The following is a 27400-nucleotide window of genomic DNA, read 5'->3' on the forward strand; positions in this document are numbered from 1 at the left end:
AAGTTCCAGTGATGAGGTGGCAAATCCACCCATCACTGTGACCCAATCATTAGTAACGGGTGGTAAGTTCACCCGTCATTGTGACCCGAACATTAGTGACGGTTGGTAAATTTACCCGTCACTAATGATATATTTATAAATAGCGGGCCCGGGAACCCTAGCCTCCAATTTTGCCTAAGTCCCGCTCCGCCTGCCACCCATTCCTCCTCGCCTCCTTCTCCCGGTCGTCCCCGAGGTCGCCGCCGTCTCTTTGTTGTCCCCATCCCTCTCCCCGACGTCGTCTTCCCCTGCGACCTCATCCCCGACTACCCCGACGCCAAGGAGCCCACACCACCATCACCTCCTCCCCGACGAGCACCCTGACTCCGAGGAGCCCGCGCCACTGTGCTCCCCTCCTCACCGACGCCTTCCACCATCATCCTCACCTAGTGTAAGTCCAAGCCCACCAACTTGTGTGGTTAGTAAAAATATTGGAGCTCCAGAACCCTTTGGAAGTCCCAGAGAATGCAAATGCAGGTGGCTATACTTTATCCAAAATGGTTCCTATTGTTGTATAAATCAACTTCAGAAAACTGTTGTAGTTTAAACACAAAAGGAATTGAAATTGAAATTGATTACTACTACTATTTGCTATTGTTTCAGTTAAGCTTTAGTTTTAGTTAAGCTATTATTTGCTACTAGTTAAGCTACTATTTGCTTGAATGTTTTTGATGCATATGCTTAAATGTAGTTGTAAGCAGCCAAACCAATATGATCGATTCATATGCTTCCAGTAGTAATCATAGATGCTTCTTCTAGTCCTATTTACCTATATGCAAGTTCTAGTCATTTTATTCAAGTTTATATGTATGCATATTTCTTTGATGATGACATTTAGGAAATGAAAACTAAATTTGTAAGAAAATCCTAAAAATGAATTTAGGTTGCGTAACCTATTATGTCGTCTCCCGTTCGGGAGTGTTTGATTATAAATATGACTTGGAAACTCGTCATATTTATAAGAAGAGAGGTGCTGCCAAAATTTTTCTCTAGAACTATACAAGAGCATGGAAACCTACTCGGGTCACATATCCTCGAATGGGATTAGGACATATCTTTGCCTATTAGAAATTAACTAGGAACCTTCGCTTTAGATTAGAAATACATCATATTTTCATAAATTCATATAAAAGTGAATATAGTTACTAAGACTTCTATAATTGTATCTGTGTATTCGTATCTACTAGATGTCTGCCAATGAGTCATCGGGATCATCTAACGAAGCACAAGCTCCCTGTCAGATGTCTACACAACTAGGTCCCAGTGGAACAACAGTGTGAAAGCCAAGGGCACAAGCAAAGTGGCCGACTGAAAAGATTACCGTCATGGAAATCAATGATGATGGCATGCCTACGGAGAAGAAGGCCCTGCAGATGTTGCGGAAGCTCGCATGCCTTAATGCTTGGGAGAGGGTGCCATTGACCCTGCCAAAGTTCGATGACCTCACTGTGGATCAAAAGAACGCCTTGTTCAATGATGGTGTCAATACGTTTTTGGAGTTCCTGGAGAACATGAAGGCGAAGGCTTGCAGGGTTTCTATGAAAATGATCGCCAAACTTCAGAGAAACCACACGAGCAAGCTTATAAATGAGTATATGGCAAAAGATTTGGAGCCCTTCAACAAGTACCCATATATTAAAAGAGAGGATTGGGAAGCTTTTGTGGCGTTGAAGAGCTCTGAGACGTTCCAAAATGAGAGTTTAGCAAAGAAGCACCTTCGGGCAAAGAACAAGCAGAATCACAACCTGGGCACAGGTGGGTACGTGGAGAAAAGGGATAAATGGCAGGTGGAGGATGCAAAGTTAGCCAACGAAGGCCGCGAGAACCCTTGGTTGCAATTCTTGGGATGATCGCAATCATATTTGCGCGCGAGCGGTACGCTATCAGATAGTGGAGAAATCACCTTCAAATCTAGCAAAACCGAGTCAGTTGCTCAAAAGGTGAAAGAAATAGCTACCCACTCCTCCGAAGGTTCATCCACTAGGGTCAGGGAACATGACGTGCTCTCCACTACGCTGGGAAATCCTGAGCACACAGGTCGCGTTCGAGGCGTGTCCAGTTCCCAGGGTTGGAAGTTAGGCTTCCCCGAACACGTCAGGATTTATAAGAAGAGGAAGAGGTCGGTCCCAATAGATGTGGAAGCATTGACCCAGTCAATTAGGGAGATCGTTTATCAAGACGTCTTGCAAAGGTTTGCAGCACAAGGAGTCATAATTCCTAGTGCACCAACAGGTGGTAGCCCCATTGCTGGACACAAGAGTAGTCAAGCCTCCATGGAGGTTGAACAACCTGCCTTCTCTCCATCTGTGGAGCCCGGTACCATAGACCTTGTCGATAGGCCCACGCTGTGCTCGCTAGTCATAAGACCTGGAGGCTACTATATTGAGGTTGCAAAGGGCAAGGTGCATCCAAATGTCTAGGTGTTACATACGATCCCGATACGTCCTAGCTATGCCATGGTCTTCATGGATTTTGTACATGCCAATGCTGTGGACACAGATTTGCCTGTCCCCCCCCCCCCCCCCAATGATGAGATACAAAAGCTGAGTCAAGCTCGTCATCAAAGGATCCAATGGAAGAGGGGGGACAATGTGGTGCACACGGAACCATATAGGAGCGATCCGTCTGGACGTTTAAGTTCCCTACCCCCAACCTCAGCCTCGAGATACGCTAGTTGTGTCACCTTTGGTCACTTCGCCATCTACAGTTATGCCTGAGGGCAGCCCAAAGAAGAAGAAGAAGCCTTTGCCCACTCTGCCATCTACAATTAAGCAACCTAAGGGCAGTACAAGGAAGAAGAAGAAGTCCAGCCCAGGGTCCAAGAAGCAGCTGCCGAAGAAATCCAAGTCCTCTGGTAAGGACTCATTCGCTAAGAAGTGCCAGATAGGGGAAGCTTGGACTACGGCAAACCCAAAATTCAAGCCTGAGAAGGCCTTGCTTCTGGCAGATCCACTTCGGTGGATGGGACAACTTTCTGTTGAGTGGCATAATTTCTACCTGCAAGGTTGTAGAGAGAGGAAGATTTTCGTTGTCTTATATTACCAAAATCGTCACTTCTTGACTAGGGACGGCTACTTCCTCGTGGGCTTCAACGACTTATACGACCTCTTCAACCTCGATGGCCTGGAGTTGGGTTATTGCGATGCTTTACATTGTAAGCCCTTTCAAAATAGACGTTTGTTAATTATTACCACTAAATTCTCCAATCTAACTAATTTCTTATCTGTAGACACTTGATACAAGAAATGAGGAAGGAGCCCTTCGGATTCCTTTACCCCCATAATATGTCGATTTCTATGATGCAACAACAAAGGCAATTCATTGTGGAATATGTGGCTAGGGCAATGAGCCACTTTTCGAAGAGGGACTACCTGATGGAAGCCCACAACACAGGTGGCCATTGGATCTTACTGGTCATTGCCCCAAGTGGAACTTGGTCTGGTACCTCTATTCATCAAGACCAGTGGTGGGACATAACGGTGAACTGGGACAACGTGACTATACTGTTGTCAAATAAATCCTCGACGAGTAAGCTCTTCATGACTTAGGTTACATATTGAACTTTTGAAACTTACACCAAATGTTGACTATTGGATCCCTCTTCGCATGTAGGGCTTTCGGTAAGTATATGTGCTGTGATCCAAAGTACGATCCGAAGGAGCCCCGCACACAATAAGACCGCCTTCACGGTAAGTGCCAGCAGACATATTTGCAAATACTCTACTACCACATTTTTTTTCCTTCTCCAGTGCCACCAACAACCACTGGGCAACTCCTACGGATTCTACATTGCGCGTCACATGTAGCTATTCATGGCAGCAAAGGATATGAAATCCCTAGATGTAAGATAATTGCATAGTCTTTTCAATGCTGCTTTTATTCATTACAAATATCTGATGATAATATAATTTTGCTCACGCTAATTGCATACTTTTCCCATAACTACTTTCATTAAGCAGGAATTCAGCGTACCGAACGACAACATCGAGGAGTCTACACTCTCCAACATTCGAGCACCGATCGCCTCATTCTTAATGACCGAAGTCGTCTCTTTGAAAGGCGAGTTCAATTGTAGGGAGGCACGGCTCTGACTTATGTAATTTGTGGTTGCACTTTCGACTTATGTAATTTGTAACTATCTAGATGTGGACTTGCGCCGTTGTACGTTTCGAGGACTTTTGATTATATAATTTGTGGTTGCATATCTTGTGACTTTGTCCCTACAATGTTGGTCGTATCTGGATGTCCCTACAATGTGATTATGTAATTTGTGGTTACATTTGTATTTGGATGTGTCTTATTTGCAGGAGAATACGATTGCCAAATCCCGACATTGCTTCAGGATATAGCCAAAAAAATAGGTAAATCCCTTCGGGGAATGAGAACATTAGTGACGGGTGGTACATTCACCCATCACTGATGACCGAGTCCTAGTGACGGGTAGCCTTCCAACCCGTCTCTGGGACTCCGTCATTAGTGATGGGTGGTAAATACACCCATCACTGATGACTCATAACCAGTGACGGGTGGTAACACCCCATCGCTGATAACTCGGTCACCAGTGATGGGTTGTAGCTACCCATCACTGGTTCTAGATAGTTAGTGACGGGTGATAAATATACCCGTCACCAATGACTCGGTCACTAGAGGTGGGTTTTTGTTAGCACTCGTCACTAATGATAGAATCCCAGAGACGGATTGAAAATTTACCCATCACTAATGACTCGGTCACCAGTGACGGGTTGTGGTTAGAACCTGTCACTAATTATCGAGTACTAGAGACGGGTTAGAAATCTACCTGTCATTGGGGATCGATTATTAGTGATGGGTATCATAGACCCGTCACTAATGACGATCACAGTGATGGGCTATAGACCTTCTCAGGCCATAGGAGATGTATTTTAGTGACGGGTCTCAATTATGATCTGTTACTGGTGATTGTCATTAGTGATGGGTCCCAACCCGTCACTAATGTTTTATCATTAGTGACGCAATAAGAGTGACGGGTGTGGTAACCGTCACTAATGATGGTTATCACCCGTCACTAATATGTTGTTCTGGCGTAGTGAAAGCTTTATCCTTGAAATATCCATTATGCATCTGTCAACTCCTTAAAGTAGTATAGGACTTGTTGAGTACCTTCCGTACTCGATCTTGCTGCTTTCAGATTGTTGAGATGGAGATCAACCTCAACCCAGGTGGAGTCAAAGAGAAGAAGTCTAAGGTTGTGTCCGCACCCGAGTTGCCTGTGGTATTGGGTTGCATCGTTTGTTTCGCTATGCTGTGTTGTAGGCTCTTTTGCCTGGCTGGTCTACTGTGGATACTTATTCACAAGACCATCTTTTGCGCCTTTCAGATAATTATTTACTTTATTTTATTCAAAGTTTATATTTGATATCATTCTAGAGAATTCTGTGCGTATCAGCTACTTGATCCAGGGACTGACATATGAGGCACAGGGGAACCTGAGGTCGGGGTTCTGACACCTAGCACCCGTTGATGGCACCTGGCTCAGTCCGGGTGGCCACAGGTGTTCTATCCATGGGGGTCGGAGACCAACCCCAGCTCAAGCAGTGCCGGGATATCCTCCGATCAGATCGTCGAGGTGAAGTTGATGCCTCCTCGGGTGTCTTCAAGCGCCTCCACTGGTTGATAGCCTCGCGCAAATCTCATTAATCGCATGATGTTTGACCGGTGAGGTCCTTCGGCGGTTAGTTGCTCGGTTATCTTCTCGGGCCGTCTTGTTCCAGAGATTATGCCTCTCTGAGTCTGATCCATCATGAGAAGGGAGTTCCCGGCAATGGTTAGATGGGAGTTCTCGGCCTGAATGAAAGCCTCCTTCATCATGCCAGTCACTGAGTCAATCCAGCCCTTACTGGTGAGAGTTTTCAAATATGCAATTGAAGGGTGCATGAGAGCCTCTTGTAGATGGAGGAGCATCTGTGCCGTTGCAGATCTATAGCGTTGAGTCCCTTGCTGATGGTTAGGAGATGTCATATCCCATGTTCCGTTCGGGTTTTGGATCTGGGAAGGCGTGGCTAGCGAAAGCTAGCCGTCGCCTGGAACCAAAGCGACAGGGATCTATGTGTTTGCAGGATCATTATCATGATTGCCCAGACTGTCATCCCCGTCTCCAATAGCAAAGACTTCTCAGGGGTAATCTCCACTAGAGGAGGAGTCCAGATCTATCATGAATTTATCATTGGATTGCTTCGGTAGGTATCTCGACAATCCATGTTGTCAGAAGTTGCGGGGGAGGATTCCGACTTGTGACTTGGCAGCCAAGTGGTTTAAACTCGATGCCATAGTCTTTGGCACATTGATCCATAAAGCGACTTACCTCATCGCCGGAATCATCGCCAATTAGATCTTAGTCGAGATCTACCTGGTCGATCGCTAGCTCGTCATTGGTCGAGGAGGTGAAGTTATCGTAGAACCCCTCGTCCGAGAAACCGGTCCTCGGTGCAAGCTTGGGCAAAGTTGACGGCTTATCGTGTGTAGATGTATCAATGCCTATTGTCATGATTCGCACGAACGGCGCCAACTATCCACAATTGATGGACCGACGATCTTACGAACCTGTAGAAGATGTAGGGGATACTTTGAGTAGATGAATCACAGAGCACATAGAAGGGTTTTGATACAGCTTCAGGCCTCTTAGAATAATAGTCATACGTCTTGTCTATTTTGTATTATTCTCTGAGACTATTATAAGGGAGTGCGTAGCTAGCCTAGATAGATTTAGACCTAATCAGATGGATCCTTTGCGAGTAGTCGAGGGAGATACTAATATAAATCTAAGTGCAGAAGGCTTGGAGGGTCAGAGCTTCTGAATGCTTCAATAGCTTATGATGGCTTATGTCGAATTATAAGTATTTTTTCTTCCGAAGGGTCCTCACTTGTGCTCCCATGAACAGGTAAAAAAAAAGTGTTTACTATGAGATAGACCTATCCATGGGCAGACCAATCGGACAAACCCGATCCAACCAGGCCCCGGAAAACCAGTCTTGGGCCTCAGCTTGCAACCAGAAAGCGTCCTTCGGGCCAGGATCAGGCTTTGAATTTAGCAACTCGGGTAGCCCGATTCTTCGCTCGGCGACCACGGATTCTTCGCTCGGCGACCACGGTCGCACGCGTCCCTGCCGACTCCAGGAGCCATCCTCAACTGCGATCGCGCCTCCCGTCGACCAAGCGCACTTGGCAGCCTGCATCTTGAAGGCCCTCGGATACAAATGAACCTTCGGTGGTCCTTGTCGTTCCCGATCCAGCATGAGTGCTAAGAAATGCAATAAACTCACATATGAGATTCCCGTCCGCATCGAGTCATGGACCATATTTCTTCTTAGTTTTACAGTAAATTGTGTCCATGGCACTATACCTGCCTAATCAGGCTCTATTCGGAACACGGGGGAACATGATTCATGCCAAGATTAAAAAGCTGTTACGTGTGCAATTTAGTGGTTGCAAACGGGCCTTTTCTGAGTACTTTAGATCGGGGCATTGATTATTTGAGTTCGGAGTAGTGATTGTTATCTGAGTTCAAGTTTTTGGTTGTCCAATGAAATTGCTGGTCATTATCTGAGTTCAATTTTGTGCACCATGACATCACAGAACGGTAAAAGTAAGCAAGAAATTGTTGATAATTATCTTAAAAAAGAAATTGTTGATCAGTGCATAAAGCTTTAATGAATAATAGTGTATCAAATATAAACAAAGAAATTTGGAAGATGAAACTGCTTTTGAAGATCAAGATTTAAAACTGAACGAAAAAAAGTCTCTCACTTGTGCTCCCGTGGACATGTAAAAAGAAGTGTCTCACTTGTGTTCACTATCATCATGAAGTCATCACAAGTGTCTCGCTGTTAATGGGTACATTGTCTACTACTGAAGAAAAAAATTATGTCTTAATGAGACACATAAAGAGCAAACCTATATTTTTATTCCTGGTGAGTAGAGGGTACAACACATTCACTGTGTCATAGTAACACTTGAAAGTCCAGTATAAACGAAAGGGCAACTTGAAATCTACTGAAACTAGTGGCGAAGTTCCCTGGCCAAATAAGCTCATATGGATGCAAATACCATCAATATAAACTAAACCAAACTACTCAGTAAAAAATGGTCCATAAGTCGATGGATGACATCATGGTCTTCGATGCTGAGCGCAAGATGGTTAATGATCCACTAGACACTCTGCAAAGGAAGTAGATCGTTTTTTGTTCAACAAGATCACGGTTCCGTTACTGATTTAGGTTGGAAAACGAACTAGGCACTTCATGCACAAGGTGCTTCCAAACCACCACTGCACTTTTACTAAGTATCTCACGTATTTAAGTCGCTTCTCTGATTTACCACGGCAAAAACAATTTGATCGACAATATAGTATGACCATACTATTGAATGATGACAATTTCCAAATATCATTCTTAAATTGAATAACACTAAGCAGAGATAGGTCTTTCTTAAATTGACAAGAATAAGCAGAAAAAGTTAATCGAACGGCCGGCTATGATCGGATCAATCAGCTGCTGTCCAAGTCATGTCTCCCTCGAAGATCCAATGGCACACCTCAATATCACCGGGTTTTCCACCAAGCGCGATGAACGCCCCGTGGTTCGGGCTCCAATCGGACGTCTCGAGATGGCAGATGGCCACACCATGGTTGATCTTCCGGTTGGAATCCACGTCCAGGATGTCGGCCTCGTACAGCCGGACGTGTGGCACTGAGTGACAGTAGTACACTAGGTACGGGAACAGGCTCTGATGGCACGACACGGACCGCGTCACGCTGCCGGCGGCAATGCCGGTGACCTTGCCGAGCCGGACGTCCCTGCCGCTGCCCGCCGTGGACTCGGTGCTTCGCACGGCGATGTTGCTGCCCAGCATCTCCACGGCGAAGTCCACCATGTCCTCGGCCGAAGTCGTGCACCGCTTGGTCTCGCCCCGGCTGGGTGGGCGCGCGCACTCGGCCACTGTCAACTCGACCACCTGCCTCATTGCTGTGCCTGGTGGCGCTCCGAACAACGCTGACACGGCTTCCGCCACGAATGGTATCTTCGTTGCAATGTCCCTTGGCAGGAACGCCCGTCGCGGCATCTTGTCGCTGATGTCCGGCATTGGCATTCGGTTGCCCATCATGAGGTCCCTCTCCCGGAAGAACTTCCCTGGCTCCGGCGACCACTTGGGCAGCCGGTGCCCGGGCGCCGTCGCTGCTGCGGCCGTCTTCGACACCTCCATCTTTGACATGTTCTGGTACTCCTTGAACTCGACGCCTTCGTTGGAGTACGCCTTGAAAGTCGTGTTGTCGCCCGAGTAGTGCGTGAACCCGATGCGGTGGTCGGGGTTCAAGCCCTGGCCGTATCCCTTGAACGCCACGCTCCCTGGGTTGGCCGACTTGCCGTAGCTGTCGAAGTCGGCGACTGCGCCATTGGCGTTGTTCGCGTAGGACGTGAAGCTGTCGTCGCCGACGTTGGCTTCGTCCCTGTACCCCTTGAACTCGTCGACGCCGGCGTTGCTGCCGGAGGCGTAGCTCCGGAACGTGTTCTCGGGGGCGTTCCCGTCGAGGCCGTAGGACGTGAACGTGTCGTTTAAGCCGTTCGCCTTCTCGCCATAGTTGATGAAACCGGAGGCGATCGTGTTGGAGTGGTTGCCGTAGGTCTTGAAGGACTCGCCCGCGCCGTTCGCGGTCTTACCGTACCCGGTGAAGCTCTCGACGCCTGAGTTCGCGTCCTGCGCGTACGCTGTGAACTCGTGGGCGCGGCCGTTGCCGGTGGTGTCGTAGGTGGCGAATGTCGCGGCCACCGTGTTGGTCTGTCCGGCGTAGCCGGCGAACTCGCCACGGCCGCCAGTTGCACTGGTGGTGTACGAGTTGAAGCTGGACGTCCCGACGTTGCCCTCCGTCTCGTAGGTCGTGAAGGAGTCGTTCCGCCCCAGTGAGCCCTTGCCGTACCGCCGGAAAGAGTCGACGGGGCCGCTCTTCCCCCTCGAGTAGACCGCGAACTGGTCGGCGCCGCCGCCACCGCTGTTGCCGTAGCTGCTGAAGTTGCCGTTCTCGTAGTTCTTGAACGGCGCGGCGGCCCCAGGACCGCCGGAGGCTGCGCCCGCGGCACCCTCCACGTTCGAGGACGACGCCGACCAGGACGCCGCGGGGGTGGAGGGGCAGAGCAGGGACGCCGCGGCACAGAAGTCGCGGAGGCGGGACGCCAGCTTGCCCGCGGAGGCCAGGGTGGAGAACGCGGCGGCGTCCGGGGCCGATAGCGGGGAGAGCTTGGCAAAGAAGAAGGCCGGCGGGTGCGGGCTGTTGCTGCGCACCTTCCGGTTCCAGTATCGGATAAACGCCGCCTTCACCGTGAACGGGTTCACCGGCAGCGACCACGCCGGGATCAGCCGTGGCAAGCCTCGTGATGGCAACCGAGTGGGCGGCGTCGGCGCTGGGGACGGCGGGGTGGCATTGGACAACGGTGAAGGTGAAGGTGGTGGGGTTGCACGTGTCAGATGGCAGAGGAGTAGCAAAATGGTGAGGGCCAGGAGGAGGTGAGGGCGGCGAGGGAACGCCATTGTTGCGGGTTGCAGCCTGGCGTTTGGAAGCGAGGAGCTAGTTGGGTTGCAGAGAGAGATTTATAGGAGCAGGGAAGTTTGGAGGGAGGGCGAAGGGGCGTGTGTGTGAATGAAATAGGTGAGCGAGTTTGGGAGCTGCACACTGATGCCATGCATTCGAGGAGTCAGAATTCAGAAGAGATGTTACTCTGTTCAAACTGAGACTCTTTCAGTCCAAGTCTGAGCCGTGGGTTTGGGCAATTGTGTTGTTCTCACCTCGCAAAATATAAATCTGCAGTCTGGATTGTGAATCTATGGACTTCTTGGTAGTGCTAATTTTCACGGTATGCTGGCTTACTGGAGCAGCAGAAGGAATATTTGCGTGGCCAAGCAGCAAGGAGTATTAAGCAACAGCAAAGTATTTCCCCTGGATTTTTTGGTATTAATAAGGGCGGAACTATCGCTCGGACGTCTTATTCGAGCGCTGGCATCGGACACATCCGTTATCATACAATTGTAGGAGCTAGACAACCTTACACCATCCGATCCTGACAGAAAAATCTCACCTCAACATCAGATCTTATTTCATGCAACATCACTAGGTGAACCTACAATTCTTCCTCGTGTGGTCACTCACCCTCGAGCTCCCCACGAAGATTGTCGAGGAGCTCGACTCCTTAACCAATCCACAACAAAATTGAATAAACCTTGTCTCAGATCTAAAATATCAAGTTCCCTACCACGAGATCAGAATTTCGACGCTCGCAATAAACCAAATTCACTTCCGCAGCATACGGAAAAAGCTATTGCAACATCTTCACTTAGGAGATTGTCCTAAGTGAAACATAAGTTAATATATGCAAGTGCAACATCTAAAGGTCATGAAGCATGAGTTAACATATGCAACATTTCATAAGCAACATAAAAAATAAACTATTCCATCATAATTTTGTAGAAGGCATAACTGGATATGGTAGAAAGACATTCAAGCTTGCAACATTTTAGGTAGATTATTGCAACATTAAGTTAGAACTATTGCAACATAGATGTGAACAAAGTGCAACATGAAAAGTTCACAAAGGTCATTCAAGACTGCAATATTTGATTTGTATTTTTGCAACATGAAAAGTTAACAAGTGCAACATTACAGTTTTTGTTGAAAATGTACATGGTAGAATCATTCAATGTTGCAACACTTCATATGCACCATTGCAACATTAAAAAAGAACTAGTGCAACATTAAAAAAGAACCAGCGTAACATGGCCAAAAGACGCCGCCATCGAGCTCACCCACGCAGTAGGCCCACGATGCATCCACGGCCGGGCTCGCCACCTGCAAGCCATCACCACTCCCCCATCACTCAGTGCTAAGCTCGCCCATCGCCGTGTGCCCGTGTGGCTCCTAGCTTGCCAAGAAAAAGCATTGCAACGTCACATGAGAACCACCGCAACATCCAAAATGAATGAGGCAACATCACACAAGAACCACTACACCACTCAAACAAATTAACTACAACATTGAAAAAAATCACTACAAGAAAATAAATGAATGAGTGCAACATTAAATAATAACCAGTGCAACATGGCCATAGGACACCACCTCGTCAAGCTTGCCCACCCACAGTCGGCCCGCGCGGCATCCGTGGCCGCGCTCGCCACCTGCAGGCAATCACTGCTCCCCCGTCTCTCAGTGCTAAGCTAGCCCACCGTGGTTGGTCCTTACGGCTCCGAGCTCGCCCACCCGTTGCCCGTCACCGCTCCCTGTCGCCCGGTGCTAAGCTCACCCACCGCCGTTGGCCCATGCGGCTCAAAGTAGGTGAGCGGCAGAAGAGGCGAGGTCGGGAGGAGGGAGCGAGCAGCAGAGGAGGTGACATAGGGAGGGGGAGTGGTGGAGGAGGTCGGATTTAGAGGGGAATAGGCGGAGGAGAGCGGATCTGGAGGGGGAGCTCCAGATTAGGAGGGGAAATGGCGGATTGAGAGGAGGGAGAGTGGCGAAGAGCAAAATGAACTGGGGGGGGGGGGCAAAGTAATTAGGTGGGGTAGAGGATATAGACAGTGCGGGAGAGAATTGCGACCGTACCATATTGTGTCCGATGCTCCAGACGCTCATGATGAAGCATTATCGATCCTTTATTCAGTTGTTGCACATGGAGAGCACAGTACAAGAGGAAACTTGGTGCGGTCGTGTCGTCACATGAGGCACCAGTTCAAGACATGCGCACACAAATCAACTCAACCCAATGATGAAAAATGACCAACCACAAGAATAGAGTTCATCATAGGAACAAATCAAGAAACGCTGAGACACGTAGCAGTAATCCTTCTTATTGCACTATGACTAGTCGACTTATGATGGATCCGCATCCGCCAACTTGGCACTGTACTTCTTCTTGAGATAGCCGATGAACTCGTACACCTCTTCTGGTGGGTGTAGGCCGTGCTCTCCCTCTTGCCGCACCACTTCGCCCACACCGCCGCCTCGGGCACTCCTCCTCCACGCTGAACTCCCCAAGCCACCCGTAGCTGAGGAACCACGTCGTGAAGGGCACAAACGCAAGGTCCACAAACCCGAACGCTTCGTCGGCAAAGTAGGGCTTGTCCCCAAGCTCCGCTTCACAGTCCTTAGGGCCTCCTTCATCTCACTACGCAGTTACGAACCTTCTAGTAGGGTAAGGTTGGGTGGCCTCCCTACCTACCTCTGGCAAGGAGGCCCACCCACTCCCCCTTCTCTTCTAGCTTCGGGGCCTAGGTCCGTCATCCGCTTCACCGTGTGCCTATGCCTTGTGGACAGTGGTGAACCTTCTAGTAGGACAAGGTTGGGTGGCCATCCTACCTACCAACGATGAGGAGGCACCCCCCTCTTCTCCTCTAGCTCTGGTGCCTAGGTCTGTCGTTCGCTGTGCCATGTGCATGTGCCCTGTGGAGCCATCAGCCGTGCACCCGTGCATTTGCTCTCTATTCATGAGGTTGAAGAAGGAGGCACAAGCACCAAGAGGTATCACATTGAGCCTGTCAAAGTGCCAATAACCAAGTAGTTGGGATAGTAGCCAAGCCCAGTATTGTCTTGGTTGTGTCTCTGTCGGCTGCCCCAATTCATGCGATTCAGCAGACGCCGACAATTCATTTGATTCTCGAATTTGTTTGATTCCCCAAAATCAGACGCCCCAATTCATTGCTCTGACTGCCCAACAAGCTGAGATGCTGGCACACCAGCAATCCAGCATGGTGGGAGGTGGTGTGCCAGGTTCCGACGCTGGGCAAGGGCTCATTCTAGCAGATGTCGGTGGTGGGAGCGCTAGAGCAGGGCGCGGACGTGGGCTCGTTGGAGTAGGGCACGGCTGAGGAAAACCAGTCAGTGGCCTTGATGGGAGCTCCGATGCCGGGCAAGGGCGAGGAAACAGATTGGCACTGGGAGCTCCGTCTGCGAGGATTGCGGTGTCGACAACAGCAAGCACGGGTACGAGCTGCACAGCCACGCCTACACCGGGACTACTAGGGAGGAAGAAGCTCTACAAAAGCTTAGGTAAATTAATTGTGGTCTTATTCTTTTAGAAATTGTGCAGACATAGATTATTGATTAGTCAATCGAATGATTTTGTAGATTTGAAAAGCTTTTTCAGTAGCAATTCATTGGTTGGCAGTGGCTAGGCCTAAGCACACATGAAAGTATGAATGATGTTGTGTCTGAAGAAGGAGAAGTGCAAGTGGTTGCGGCCGAATTGGGAGATGTAGAAGCGCAAGTCATTGTTGAAAATGCACAACTGCTTAGGACAAGATGTTGAAGGTATTAGGAATTTTGTCATGGATGTTTATCTTGTTTTTTATCCAAGGCTTCATGTACCAATCGAGGGATTTCATCCTGACATTAGAGCAAATGTGTCATACCCGGTCGTTTAAAAGAATAACTAGGTGCATTCCACATGTATGCCAGGATCTGTTTCATCATACATGTAATGACATTATAAGTGATATATAGTTCTATATCGAACAAAACAACTTTATTAAAATAAATATCAGAGTCTATAAGATAGTGGCGGAAGAACAAAAGAGGACTCATATAGATCTTCTGAGAACACACAGGCAATCGACTAGGGGCAACGTGACCTAGGACGCTCCGTCTTCCTTGTAGCCTTCATCTTCCTTGATCTCCGCATAGTCGTCTCCAACTGAGCAACATTTATTATTGAAAATAGAAAGTGTGAGTGCATATCATACTCTGCAAGTGTGGAAAAGTATGACATGAGGGCTTAAGATAGGAAAGGCTTGACTCAGGTTTATTGCATCTATATCATCATAATCTAGGACTCACAAAGGACTTAGCAATTCTATTTACTATGTGTGACGATATCAACATTAAAGGAACAGCTCATCGGATTCCATCCGACTACCAGACTCACCAGATATCCTATATTTGGCTACCAACTCATCGGAGTACCACCACCCGACTACCCAAAACCAACCATCCAAGATCCGCACTAATCATGAAGAAGTCTAAGCCTGCTCTTGACTATGAGCATGGTTGATCGATCAGTTTTATACTCTACAAAGTCTGCACACTTTACCCACGAGTCGTGATTTCATCACCCGTATTACTAGGTGACAGTCTTCATGTTGCCGTGCCGACCAAGCACTTACACACTTCCGAGGTATATGCCAAGAGATCACTACAAGACTGTTACAAAGCTCCCGCCGAACTGTAAGCACCCACTGAAGTTTCACTGCTAATAGTGATTCCATCATTGCAGAAGCCCCCTCTTGTGCCACTCAACCTTCTAATTGTGCTCACATAACCGGAGGGGTGGCTAATTAATTGGCCAGGCTGTACCCATATAGGCCTCGTGGTTGTGTTGTTGTGTCGAGTTACATGTCCATGAACCGATCCTTAGCTATTGACTTGGACAAGACTACCACTAGCCATAGGGGTAAATTAACCATCATGAATACCAGAGTAACCAAACCGCTTGGAATGTGTCCACATGCCAACTGAAGAATACCATCACTAGAGATAACCATAATGTCACAACCACCCTCGTTCCACTTGCCCAAGTCCCTAGTTATCCATGTTGCTACCAAGATTACAAGATCAGTTCATGTTGCATAGACCATTAAACAGATTAACATTTAAACCACCCGACTTGACAGCACGACTAAGCATTTCTATCCACGACACCCAATTTACAACACATGCGACAAGGATAATCATGGAAGAATCTAGTAAACCCTAGCCATGGGATTCATATTGAAAATCATGCAACTTAGAAAGTAAAAGACATTGTTTCTTATAACGGGGTCAATGTGATCAAGGACACTTGCCTTATCCGAAGTGCTGCTCAATGTCTCCAAAGTCTTGACCTTGTAGATCATCGATTCTTCTAGACACACCGTACTCTACTAGTGGAAACATGCAAATAAAAGAAAAAGTAAATAAATACAAAATCAAACCTAATTTGCAAATCAAAAGGGGAAAAAACAATGGATTGGGGCTTTCAATGAAGAAAGAACTGGATTTAACATGAAGACGATGGAAACTAAGGCCTTATCGGAGAAGGACGTACAAGGATGTACAAGAATATTGACATGTGATATCTTATATAATTTTATAAATATTATTTTAATATTGAATTCATATCCAATGTGCAATGATATGTGAGCTCTTACACATCGAAGTCATATGATATGCATCCAACTATTAAAATAATACTTAGAAGTTGTATAGCGCTGCACGACAAAAATTAATTATCGGACATGAAAGAGTATGAACCGCTGAAATATGTTGAATAAGATGAATATCTGGAGTGGTGCTTGAATTTAGATGAAATTCGGTGGAAAGTATTGAAGAGATAACTTGTATTTGAATTAAAAGGACTGGGAATAGTATTAACTATAGATAATAGGGGCCAACTTGTAAACATTCTGAGTAGAAAAATAATGAAAGGGAGAAAAGAGAGAAATGGAGGGGGTTCTTTGTGATTCTCACCGAGAGAAAGAGAGGGGATCAAGAGAGAGAGAGAGAGAGAGAGAGAGAGAGAGAGAGAGAGAGAGAGAGAGAGCAGGAGCTCGGCTGTGCTTTCCCCGGCGACGGTTGCCGGCAATTGGGAGCTTGGGAACGGCGAGGGGGGTGCTGGCGAGGTCACTACACCATGGTGAGATCATGCGGCTGTGGCTCAGCCGGAATCACAGCGAGGCGCGCGCTCGATGGATGAAGGTGGTGGGGAGGCGGCTCGATCGACGGCGGTGGAGATGTGAGGTAGGAGACCAACATGGGGCTAACTCCATGGCACCGCGACGATGTGATGGTGCCGCAGGTGGGCTTAGCTCCATTGGAGATGGGGTAGGGCGTGAAGAGGTGGTGCAACGTCGAGATGTGGTCGCAAACGAAGATGCTCAATGGGGAGACGGTTCTGGCAGCGGAGGTGCATCAGGAAGCACCGAGGGAGGCTCCTCATGGTCCTGTGGTGCCGGAGAGCCGCTCGGGGAGGATGAAGGCGGCTTGTTGACGGAATCAAGTGCAGTGGTGCTCGGAGATGGTCATACTGATGAGGATGGCGAGCGGCGGCGCACTGGAGGCAAAGGCAGGGCAAAAGACGATGGATGGAGTGTGGAATCTAAGGGGGAAGGCTCGGCTACGGCTTAAATGTAGAGGGAAGGAGCGGGTGACGTGGGCGCGACGTAGGGGTCATATGCGGTGGCGGTTGCGGGCGAGGTGGGAGGTGGCGGATGATGAACAGGCCCAGCATGGCGGTGAGAGGAGAGGGAGGTGGCTGCTGGTTGGGCCTTGGGCCGGTTGCAACCCAGCTGCAAGGAGTGCATGGAAAGGAAGCTAGGCTTCGGTTGGCTCGGCCTAAGCTGAGAAAGGGGCCGGGGGAGTGAAGCTGGGTTGGGTTAGGTGGGCTAGGTTTAGAGTTCAGGCTAGGCTTAGAATTTGGGTTCGAGCCTAAGAGGATTTTAGGGTTTTCAGAATCAAAGTATTTTCAGAAAAACAAAGCAAAAATAAAATCCAATTAAATAGCAAAACACTTAAATAAATCTAGGAAAATTCTAGAGAGGCATTTTGGAAAGCTTTGAATCCAAATAAAATATTTTATCATTCAGAAATAAAGTCTTTTTAAAATGATAAAATGAGGAAAGACTTTTAAATACATAACAAAATGCTATTTTATTGTTTGGAAACGTTCACATCCCAAAATTGAAATTTTGGGGTGTGATAAAATGTTCAAAGAGCTTATTTGGTGAAGGGCCCAACCCAACCTTTTGGTCATAATTTTCCTCATAAGAATGATAATAGAGTGTTTAAGAAATATGTTTTAAGAAATATGATTGGTTAGAATATAGTGTGGTGAAGGATGCAGCATATTGTTTCTACTGCTTTCTTTTTAGACAGGAACCCTTAGATGAAAATTTTGGTCATGATGCTTTCACCAATGTAGGGTATAGGAATTGGAAGAATGCATACCACATATTACCTCTACATATTGGTGGGCCAATTAGTTGCCACAATAGAGCAAGGACAGCCTGTGAGGATTTTAGGAATCGAAGGGCAAGTATCGGACATAAGCTAGAGTCTAATAGCAAAGATGCATAAGTGAAATATGAAATTCATGTGTCAACTTCTTTAGCTATTGCAAATTTTTCTCATTGCACAAGCTCATGCATTCCATGGACACAATGGATCCCCTTCTTTCTTAAATAAGGGGAATTTCTTAGAGATGCTTGAGTGGTACAAAAAGAAAAATGAGGAGGTAAGGGTTGCATTTGAGGAGTTGTGTCCAATAAATGCCCAAATGACTTCATCCAAGATTCAAAAGGACCTTACTAAAGCTCATGTTGTAGAGATTAGCAAAATGATAAAGGAAGAGAATTGTGATAATCTTTTCTCTATTCTAATTGATGAATCTCATGATATCTCAGTAGCAGAGCAAATGGCTGTGATTGTGAGGTTAGTTATTACATATTTATGCATTATATTAATTATTAAGAAGTGTTGTGTATTTGGTTGAGGCTTCAATACAGGTGACCACAACTCCACAAGGTGGTCTAGTGTTTTATACACCGGATGTCTTACTCTTTACAGCTAGTGAAATTTAATAGCAATCAAAGTTTCTATGCTTTAAACTTGAGGGCATTTTTTTGTGCACAGCTGTACTTTTTTTCTGCTGGGACTGAGACTAGGTAGCATTTGTGCAGTTCCAACAGGCAGAAATAAAACTTATGTGTAGGTCAATTGGTAGGAAATTTATAGTTGATCTGCATGGTTGTAGCCTCTGTATACTTTTTTGGGGAGAAAAAGTTATTATGTGGCCTTTGTAATGCCACCTCAATGCTCTTTTGTATGTGTGCAACCAACAAATTTTGTTTCATCTAGTACTCAACACTCTACAGAACCTTTCAAGATATTACATATTTATGCATTATATTAATTATTAAGACATGTTGTGTTACTCATCTAATTGTATTATGTGTCCTGCAGATTTGTGAACAATAAAGGAATGATTGTTGAAAGATTTTTGGGTCTTAAACATGTGCAAGATACAACATCAAATGTATTAAACAAAAGCTTTCCTTGAGATGCTTGCTACATATGGTTTATCTATTGCTAGACTACTAGAGCAAGGATAAGATGGAACTTCAAATATGAGAGGTGAATTCAATAGTCTGCAAAAGCAAATTTTTGATGAGAACCCTTATGCTTTTTATGTCCATTGCTTTGCTCATCAGTTGCAGTTGGTCATTGTTTTTGTTTCAACATGTTGTTTATCTTTCGCTGATTTCTTCAACTATGTGAGTTTGATTGTGACCAGTGCTAGTTCATCTTGTCGGAGGAAGGATAAGTTAATTGCGCATCATCGCGATAACAATTTGGACAAGTTGTTGAGTGGTGAGATTTTTTCTGGAAAGGGGAAGAATCAAAGTACGAACTTGGTTAGACCTAGAGATACATAATGGGGTTCTCATTTCACAATATTAGTTCGTATTGAGTCAATGTGGGATTCTGTGGTGAGGGTGTTGTCCATGATTCATGGGGATGAGTGTAGTCCTGGTCGAGCAGTTGGTTTAGTGCGCAAAATGGAGAGCTTTTCCTTTGTTTTGAATACGAAGTTGATGTTGAAAGTGTTTTGCATTACAAATGAGGTATCTCTCTTGCTAAAAATAAAGGATCAAATATTGTTTAGGCCATGTCATTGCTTGTTGATGTGAAAACACGTCTGGTCACATTGAGAAATGAAGGTTGGGAGCTGTTACTTGAAGATGTCAAATCATTTTGTGTTGCAAAAAGGATTCCACTGCCAAATATGAATGAGCCGATACCAAGATGGGGTCGATCAAGACTTGATGGGGACTTAATAACTCAAGAGCATCATTATCATGTTGATACTTTCTTTGCTGCTTTTGATGCTATTATCAGTGAGATGGATCATCGTTTCAGTGAGGTATCATCAGAGTTACTAGTTTGCATATCTTATATTGATCCAAGAGACTCATTCTCTAGGTTTGATGTTGATAAGATTGCTCGTCTAACGGAGATATATGATCAAGATTTCTGAATTATTGATCATTCGCTTATAAGGGATCAACTTGAGACCTTCATTCTACACGTGCAAAGAGTTGATGATTTCATTACTTGTCATGATCTTGGAAGTTTGGCCATGAAATTGGTTCAAACTAAAAAACATTTTGCTTTTACATTGGTCTATCGCATCATTGAGTTAGCATTGCTCCTTCTAGCAGCAATAGCATCGGTCGAAAGAGCCTTCTTGGCTATGAAGATAACCAAGACCGATTTGCGCAATAGAATGTCCGATGAGTGGCTCAATGACTTGAGTTGTGCTACATTGAGAAGGGGATTTTTAGGGGACTCGACTTGGACAAAGTAAAGAAGACTTCCCAAGTCATGAAAGAACGGAAAATGAGCTTGCCTAAGCCTACTAGAAGACCTAGTCATGCTTAGTGTTTTAGTAGTGGTATGTCTTCTCACATTGTTCACTATTTTTTGCAATATATGGTCACCTAATGATACCTAACTAGTTGATTTATTATTAAAATTGACAGGTTTATCCTTTATTTTGCTGTATGTGGAACTAAATGGTGCAAAAACCATGGTTTATTCTTCATATGAGAGGTACCATTTTCATTCTTCTTTTATACTATTAATTTACCATTTATAATCTAGCTTAAATGCTTAATGTGTCTTCAATATAAGTATGCATATGCGATTCATTTTTTTATTGGTAAACATTGTTGTGCGTCTTTGCCCTACCAATATTTTTGAGCTGGGTTCATCACTATCCCTATGCGCCTGTGCCTGTGTCTGCAACTCCCCCTCGAGCCACCACAACTGGGTCCCGCAGTCAAAGACCTTGTCTTCTGGGTAGTCCTCCCAAAACCTGTCGTGCCGCACGTGGGCTAAGGGGTCCGAAGGAAGGAGGGAGGGCATGTCCAGGAATGCCTCATCGAGGTAATGGAGGATGATGAGGGACTCACAGACGGGGCAACCATCATGGCGGAGGATGGGGATCTTCTTGTGGATGGGGTCGGCGTGGAGGAGGAGCTAACCCTTGTTGGACATGTCCTACTCCAGGGACTCGTACGCTAGGCCCTTCGCCACCAGCGTGATGAGGCAGGGTTGGCTGGACGGGCTCACCCAGAAGTTCAGAAGCTAGAGTCCCTTTTTCTCCCCTACCGTTTCTTCCTTCCAGTTCCCTCTCTTCTTTCTCTATGTGTGAGATCGAGGACATTGTGTAGGTGTGGTGTGGCTGTGTGGGGAGTGCTCTGCATGCTTTTGCAGGGAGGAGAGGGTGAAGAAGAGGGCAAGCCGATCGAGCACTAGTGTATTAATTGGCGATGACGATTCTAGAAGGTACTTTTTGTTAGTCACATGCCCTACACAATCTCTAATTTGGATGGGATCCATTCGTGGGTCTTGCGAATAATGAGATGTGAGGAATTAGAATTCTAATCGGCTTTCAACATGATAGCCTATTAGTAGGATCTATATAAGTGGAGGTGTGGGCTATGAGCGACACCAATTCCGCCACAACAAAATCCTATCTGTCACCTCCACGTGATCTCCCAACAAATCCCTAGTCGGGCACGTGGTGTTAGCACACCGGTGCACAACATTCCTCCCTTAGATGTATGGATACTGTAGATGCGTTGTGTTGTTGTGGTACTGATCGGTGACAAGACGCGACAAGAAGACAATCGGTTTGTGACGAGATAGATTATTTCATCTAAACTGGCATGCACGATCTTGGACTGGTATTCTCTAACTCTTTTTCCGCTGCATTGCGTGTCTAGTGGTAACAAACCATAATCCCTTGGTCACATGGTTTCCAGGATGAACACAATAAAACTTTGGTTTGTGCTATCATAGAGTATCCATTTCCCAATAGTTTTGTTTGTCAAGAATTGTGCAAGAGATAAATTCGGTTAGAATTTGATGCGTTTGAGCAAAAATTCACCAAGTGCGTAGCAGACTAGCAGGAGCACGAGTCAAACAAGAAAGAGGCGTTCGGTCCGGTGTCATGGCTTGCATCACGGATTATTACCTCTGAGAGCAGCTCCAACCCATTCGATACTCGGGTCGCTACTCTATTATTTCGCAAGGACAGCCAAAAAACTAGCTCCAACCGATTTGCTACTTCCATCCCTAATTTTACATGTTCATCATCTCGCCTCCTCTATTCACCACATCTTGGGAGGCACTACGTGAAAAACAGACAAAGAAAACACTACATAAGTGACAGGTCGTAATATGACCCGTCACTTATGATAAAAGTGACGGGTCGTAGTTGTGACCCGTCACTAATGCCAGTCATTGGTGACGGGTGAAAACTTGACCCGTCACCAATGACTGGCCTACGATGACCTGTGAATGATGAGTCATCATTGGTGACGGGTCAAGTTTTCACCGTCACCAATAACTAACTCATCGGTGACGGGTCTCATAGGCCTGTCATAAGTGACGGGTCAAGTTATGATCCGTCACTAATGATGTTATTCAGAAATACAGAAAATAATCCAAATATTGCAAAAAAAATTATTTTTATCTTATTTTTTCTCACTTCAGAAGCACTAGAATATGAATTATTGTACATTTCTGCTGAAGTTTGATGTAAGGGGTAATGACTATGGACACAAACGCTCATTCTGAAAACGGTGCAGAAACTTCCAGAGGCGAGAACTCAATCTTCCAAGCCGTTTTAGGCCACAAAAAATTCGCCGAACCTGACAAAGTCGAGGAGAAACGGATGTAACTTTTTTTGTAGATGTCCATAGAGTCAAAAAAAAATATCCAAATCGGAGTCTGTATGCAAAAGTTATGGCCATTTAACCAAAGGCACTCCGAGTCAACTAATTTTTATGTCTATTGTAAAATTAACATTGGTGACGGGTCATAACTGTGACCCGTTACTTATGACTTGTAATAAGTGACGGGTCACAGTTGTGATCCATCACTTATGACCCTCGGCGAAATAGTTAAAATGATCTTTTATTTGATTTATTTCAGGACGCACACGAGGTTGAGTGGTTAGGCAGCTACGTGTGCGAGGGGCCATTGCAAGTTCGATTCCCACGGAATATGCATTCTAAAAAGAGATTAAAAATGGGTAGAGACACGTGGTGAGTGGTGATAGGCCTGAGTTGGATTGGCTTGGGTGAAAAATATATTTTTTGACCTTTTTTCGCATCCAAAAAGCGCGAAAACCGTATATCAGTCATAAGTGACGGGTCACAAACAAGTCATAAGTGACGGGTCACAATTGTGGCCTGTCACCAATGACCTTAATAAGTGACGGGTCAAGTTTTGACCCGTCACCAATGACCTTATTGGTGACGGGTCGTTACCCGTCACTTATTATATGTCATCAGTGACGTATTCGGGGTGACGGGTGCGGGACCTGTCACCCTTGTCCATTTTTCATGTAGTGAGTAGTGAGGCCCTCCCCTTCGCCATCAAGCAACGGCCGCCATGGATTCGATCCTTTCTGCCACCACCCAGTAGGTGAATCCTTGTCTCCTTCCTCTTCCTTTCTGGTACAGGGTCGATTTTGAGGTTCTCAGTCGTCGATTTCACTAGATCTGAGTGAGAGAGAGGTCAGAGAGGGGAGGGAGTTGCCATAGAGGATGCCCGCTGGAGCTCCTGGCATCCTCAAGCTTGCGCCAGCCGTGCCGTCCTGAAGCTCCCATGCCCTTGAGCTCACGCCAACGGCTAAGCTCCCACCATCCTCGAGGTGGCACTGCCCGTGACATCCTCTAGCCTGTGCCATGTTCCCCCGTTGAGCTCGCGCCGCCCTCGAGCTCACGCCGCCCGCCACTAGGAGGTTGCGCCATCGACCTCGTGGCACCCCTAGCCCACCAGCGCGTGGCCTCGGTGGCTCTTCTGGTGCTATGTACTGATGCCACCCACGTAGTGGTCCATGTTGTTACTGGCTTTTGGCTGTGTGTACATGAGAGATTGCATAGCTTGGATGTGTGTTGCTACTAGCTTTTGGCTATGTGTTGCTTGGCTCCATGTGATGCTGCTTGTACGTCTATTTAGTGTTGATGAGTGCTACTTTGGCTAATAATGCAGGTAGCTTGTTGAATGGATGGATAGCTATATGCAATTGTTGAGTGGCTAAAATGTTGGTAGCAGCCAATTTTACGATGACAAACAATTTGCAAGTCCACCTGAGGAACAAGCGATTGAGGAAATGGAAGTTGTGCAAGGTAAACCGATCGTGAAACCAAGCAAGAAGAGAACAAAAAAATTTATTGAAAAGGAGGACATTCTTTTGTGTTCGGCATGGCTAGAAATCAGCATAGATCCTGTACAAGGCGTTGATCAAACTCACACTATGTATTGGCAGAGGATTCACGAGTACTTCCACAAGCACAAGGACTTCAAATCTGATCACTCTGTCAACTCTCTCACGCACCATTCGTCTTACATACTAGAGAGTGTTAACATGTTTTGTGGATGGTATGCTCAAATTCAAAATAGGAGGCTAAGTGGGGTAACAAATCAAGATCAGGTATATGTTGCATGCATGTGATAGAGAAGAAAAAACTTGAACTAAAAGGAAGAGATCTAGAATTGAGATAGAGGATTGACAATGATAAAGTGATGAATATGGACTTGAGTGGCATGAGTGAGGAACAACAACAATACTATATAAGAATGCAAGATGAGATCATTGCTCGACGGTTTGGGGATGCATGATGCTTTATTATGTGAGGACTTGTTCTCTTTATTATATATGGACTGTCATCATATTTTGGTACTCTTTGTTATGTGCACATGATGAGATTGGTATTATTAAATTGTTATGATTTGCCTTGCATAATCCTTTTTATATTGGTTTATGTTCCATGTTGTTTCTGGTACTATACGCTTACTTAAATTGTCATGTTATGAGGAGTAGCAATGGCAAAAGGGAAGAGGAAAGTTGATGGGGATGGCCCTTCATGCTAGTTTGTATGTAAGGCAATGACAATTGCCACTGATGATAAGATAGCAGTTGCTCAAAACTCCTCTGCTTGCTCAAAATCAGAACTCTTTGCCCAGTTTGTTTGAGTGTTGAGGCTTGAAACCACATGGAAAAACATTTAGGAGATCCAATGCACGGTCCTTCTGAACTTCTCCTGCCAATAGAAGTGTGAATCATGACAAATTTCATTAGAGGAAAACAACATTGGATGAATTATGCATTGTAAGAGCACTTACCACACAAGCACACATGTTATAAAAAAATTGTAAGAGCAGTTACCACACACGCACACATATTGTAAGAGACGTTACCATACAAGCACACATATTGTAAGAGCAGTTACAACACAAACACACACGTTGTAAGAATTTGTAAGAGCAGTTACCACAAAAGTACACGCATTGTAAGAATTTGTAAGAACAGTTATCACACAAGCACACGCATTGTAAGAATTTGTAAGAGCGGTTACCACACAAGCACATGCGTTGTAAGAGAAGTTACCGCATAAGCACACGTATTGTAAGAGCAGTTACCACACAAGTACACGCATTACAAGAATTTGTAAGAGGAGTTACCACACAAGTATACGCGTTGTAAGAATTTGTAAGAGCACTTACCACACAAGCACATACGTTATAAGAATCTGTAAGAGCAGTTACCACACAAGCGCACGCCTTATAAGAGGAGTTATAACACACTCTATGGCAGGAGAATTAACTATGCTTTATTAATATAATACCCAGTACATGATTAATACAATATCGAGTACATGATTAGTACAACACTGAGTACAATAACACAGGCTACATAATTAATACATGTCTCCATGACGTTGCCCGAGGTGCTCGATTAGATCTTCTTGAAGTTGAGAGTGAGTTTCCATGTCTCTGATATTATGGTGAACTTGAATGAACTCATGTAGTTCACATGTATGCGCATTCAAAGATCTCACAAGCTGTCCAACACCCTCGTAATGGAAGTCTTCATCTTCATCTCACTCATCTTCAATAATCATGTTGTGCATGATGACACAAGCTGTCATGATTTCTTTGAGTGTGTTTTCATCCCAAAAACGGGCTAGTCCATGAACAATAGCAAAACAAGACTGTAGAACTCCAAATGCTCATTCCACTCTTTCTTATTCGCTTCATGTGCCTTGGCAAAATATTTCCTCCTATTGCCTCACGAAGTTGATATGGACTTCACAAATGTGGCCCGTCCTAGATAGATGCCATTGGCAAGGTAATACCCTCACTGTATAATTATGACTATTGATGGTATAATTACCTTCTAGAGCTTCCCTTTTGGCTAGGTTTGCAAAAAGATGTGAACGGTGAAGAACATTGGTATCATTGTGAGACCTCAATAAACCAAAGAAAGTATGCCGAATTCAAAGGTCTTTCGAAGCAACGGCTTCTAGAATGATTATGGGCTCGTGCACATGACCAGTATACTGACCATGCCATGCTGCAGGACAGTTTTTTCACTTCATCCATACAATATATGCTCCTAAGCATTCCAGGAAAACCTCTTCCTCTCCAATAGCAACTAATCTAGCGATATCATACTCATTTTGAGACCTCAGGTACTCATCTTGGAAAACTTCAACAATAGCTCTGACAAACCTTCTAAGACTCTCTATAATAATACTTTTACCAATACGAATATATTGATTCATAAAATCTGCTGGTACTCCATAACTTATCATCATGTACGCTTCAACAATCTTTTGCAAACAAGACAACACAAGGCATTCATTTGCATCTCTTTTTTGCACAAAATAATCATCATATTGCTCTACAACTTCCACTATGCGAAGAAACAAAAAACAAGCCATTCTAAACCTGAGCGAAAAAACAAGAATGAGAAAACATGCACGAAGAAATAGGATGGACAGATAATACAGACAAAAATAATAGACCTTTTGCAAACCTGAGCCGAAAGAAAGATGGCCCGTAGGTCAAATCATCTGAAAAATAGTCGTTGTACAACCTCCAATGCAAGCCTTCTTTGTCACGATAGATATACAGACGTCCGGACACAAAACCGCCCCATCGTGGAGAATTTATAGCCTGATATTGAGTGTGTGATTGGTGTCATGTGGCAAGGATGAGTTCGTCGTCGACATCATCCGATGACGACGATGAATCTAAAAGAGAGCGGTGACTCATTTCAAACAGAGAACAAACAACAAGGCCAATGACTTGGTGTAGGAACCAAGTGAATGGGCATACATATATAGAGGTGAAAAATGTAGCCATTGGAATGTAGCTGTTGGAAATGTAGCCGTTGGAAATATATCTATCGTTGAAAATATAGTCATAAAAAATAACATTGTTTAAATATGAAACGGT

General features: G+C 45.4%; 1 protein-coding gene and 1 pseudogene across 1 annotated transcript; both read right to left on the bottom strand.

Moving 5' to 3' along the window:
• Positions 1–8556: 8556 nt before the first annotated feature.
• On the bottom strand, positions 8557–10596 carry LOC133902476 (BURP domain-containing protein 14-like). Its single transcript, XM_062344075.1, has 2 exons — positions 10536–10596; positions 8557–10427 (listed from the first exon to the last, which is right to left on the bottom strand). Exons 1-2 carry the CDS (start codon positions 10594–10596, stop codon positions 8557–8559), a joined length of 1932 nt encoding a protein of 643 aa, XP_062200059.1.
• Positions 10597–12922: 2326 nt separating this feature from the next.
• Positions 12923–26757, bottom strand: LOC133901483 (probable glutathione S-transferase GSTU1; annotated as a pseudogene).
• Between the last annotated feature and the right edge of the window lie 643 nt (positions 26758–27400).

Source organism: Phragmites australis, chromosome 20 (genome assembly GCF_958298935.1).
Source record: "Phragmites australis chromosome 20, lpPhrAust1.1, whole genome shotgun sequence".
Taxonomy (NCBI): domain Eukaryota; kingdom Viridiplantae; phylum Streptophyta; class Magnoliopsida; order Poales; family Poaceae; genus Phragmites; species Phragmites australis.

Coding starts and splice junctions, on each gene's coding strand:
- LOC133902476 (XM_062344075.1), bottom strand. CDS start 10,596: ATGGCGTTCCCTCGCCGCCCTCACCTCCTCCTGGCCCTCACCATTTTG. Junction 10,428..10,535: donor CATTTTGCTACTCCTCTGCC/ATCTGACACGTG, acceptor GAGGCTTGCCAC/GGCTGATCCCGGCGTGGTCG.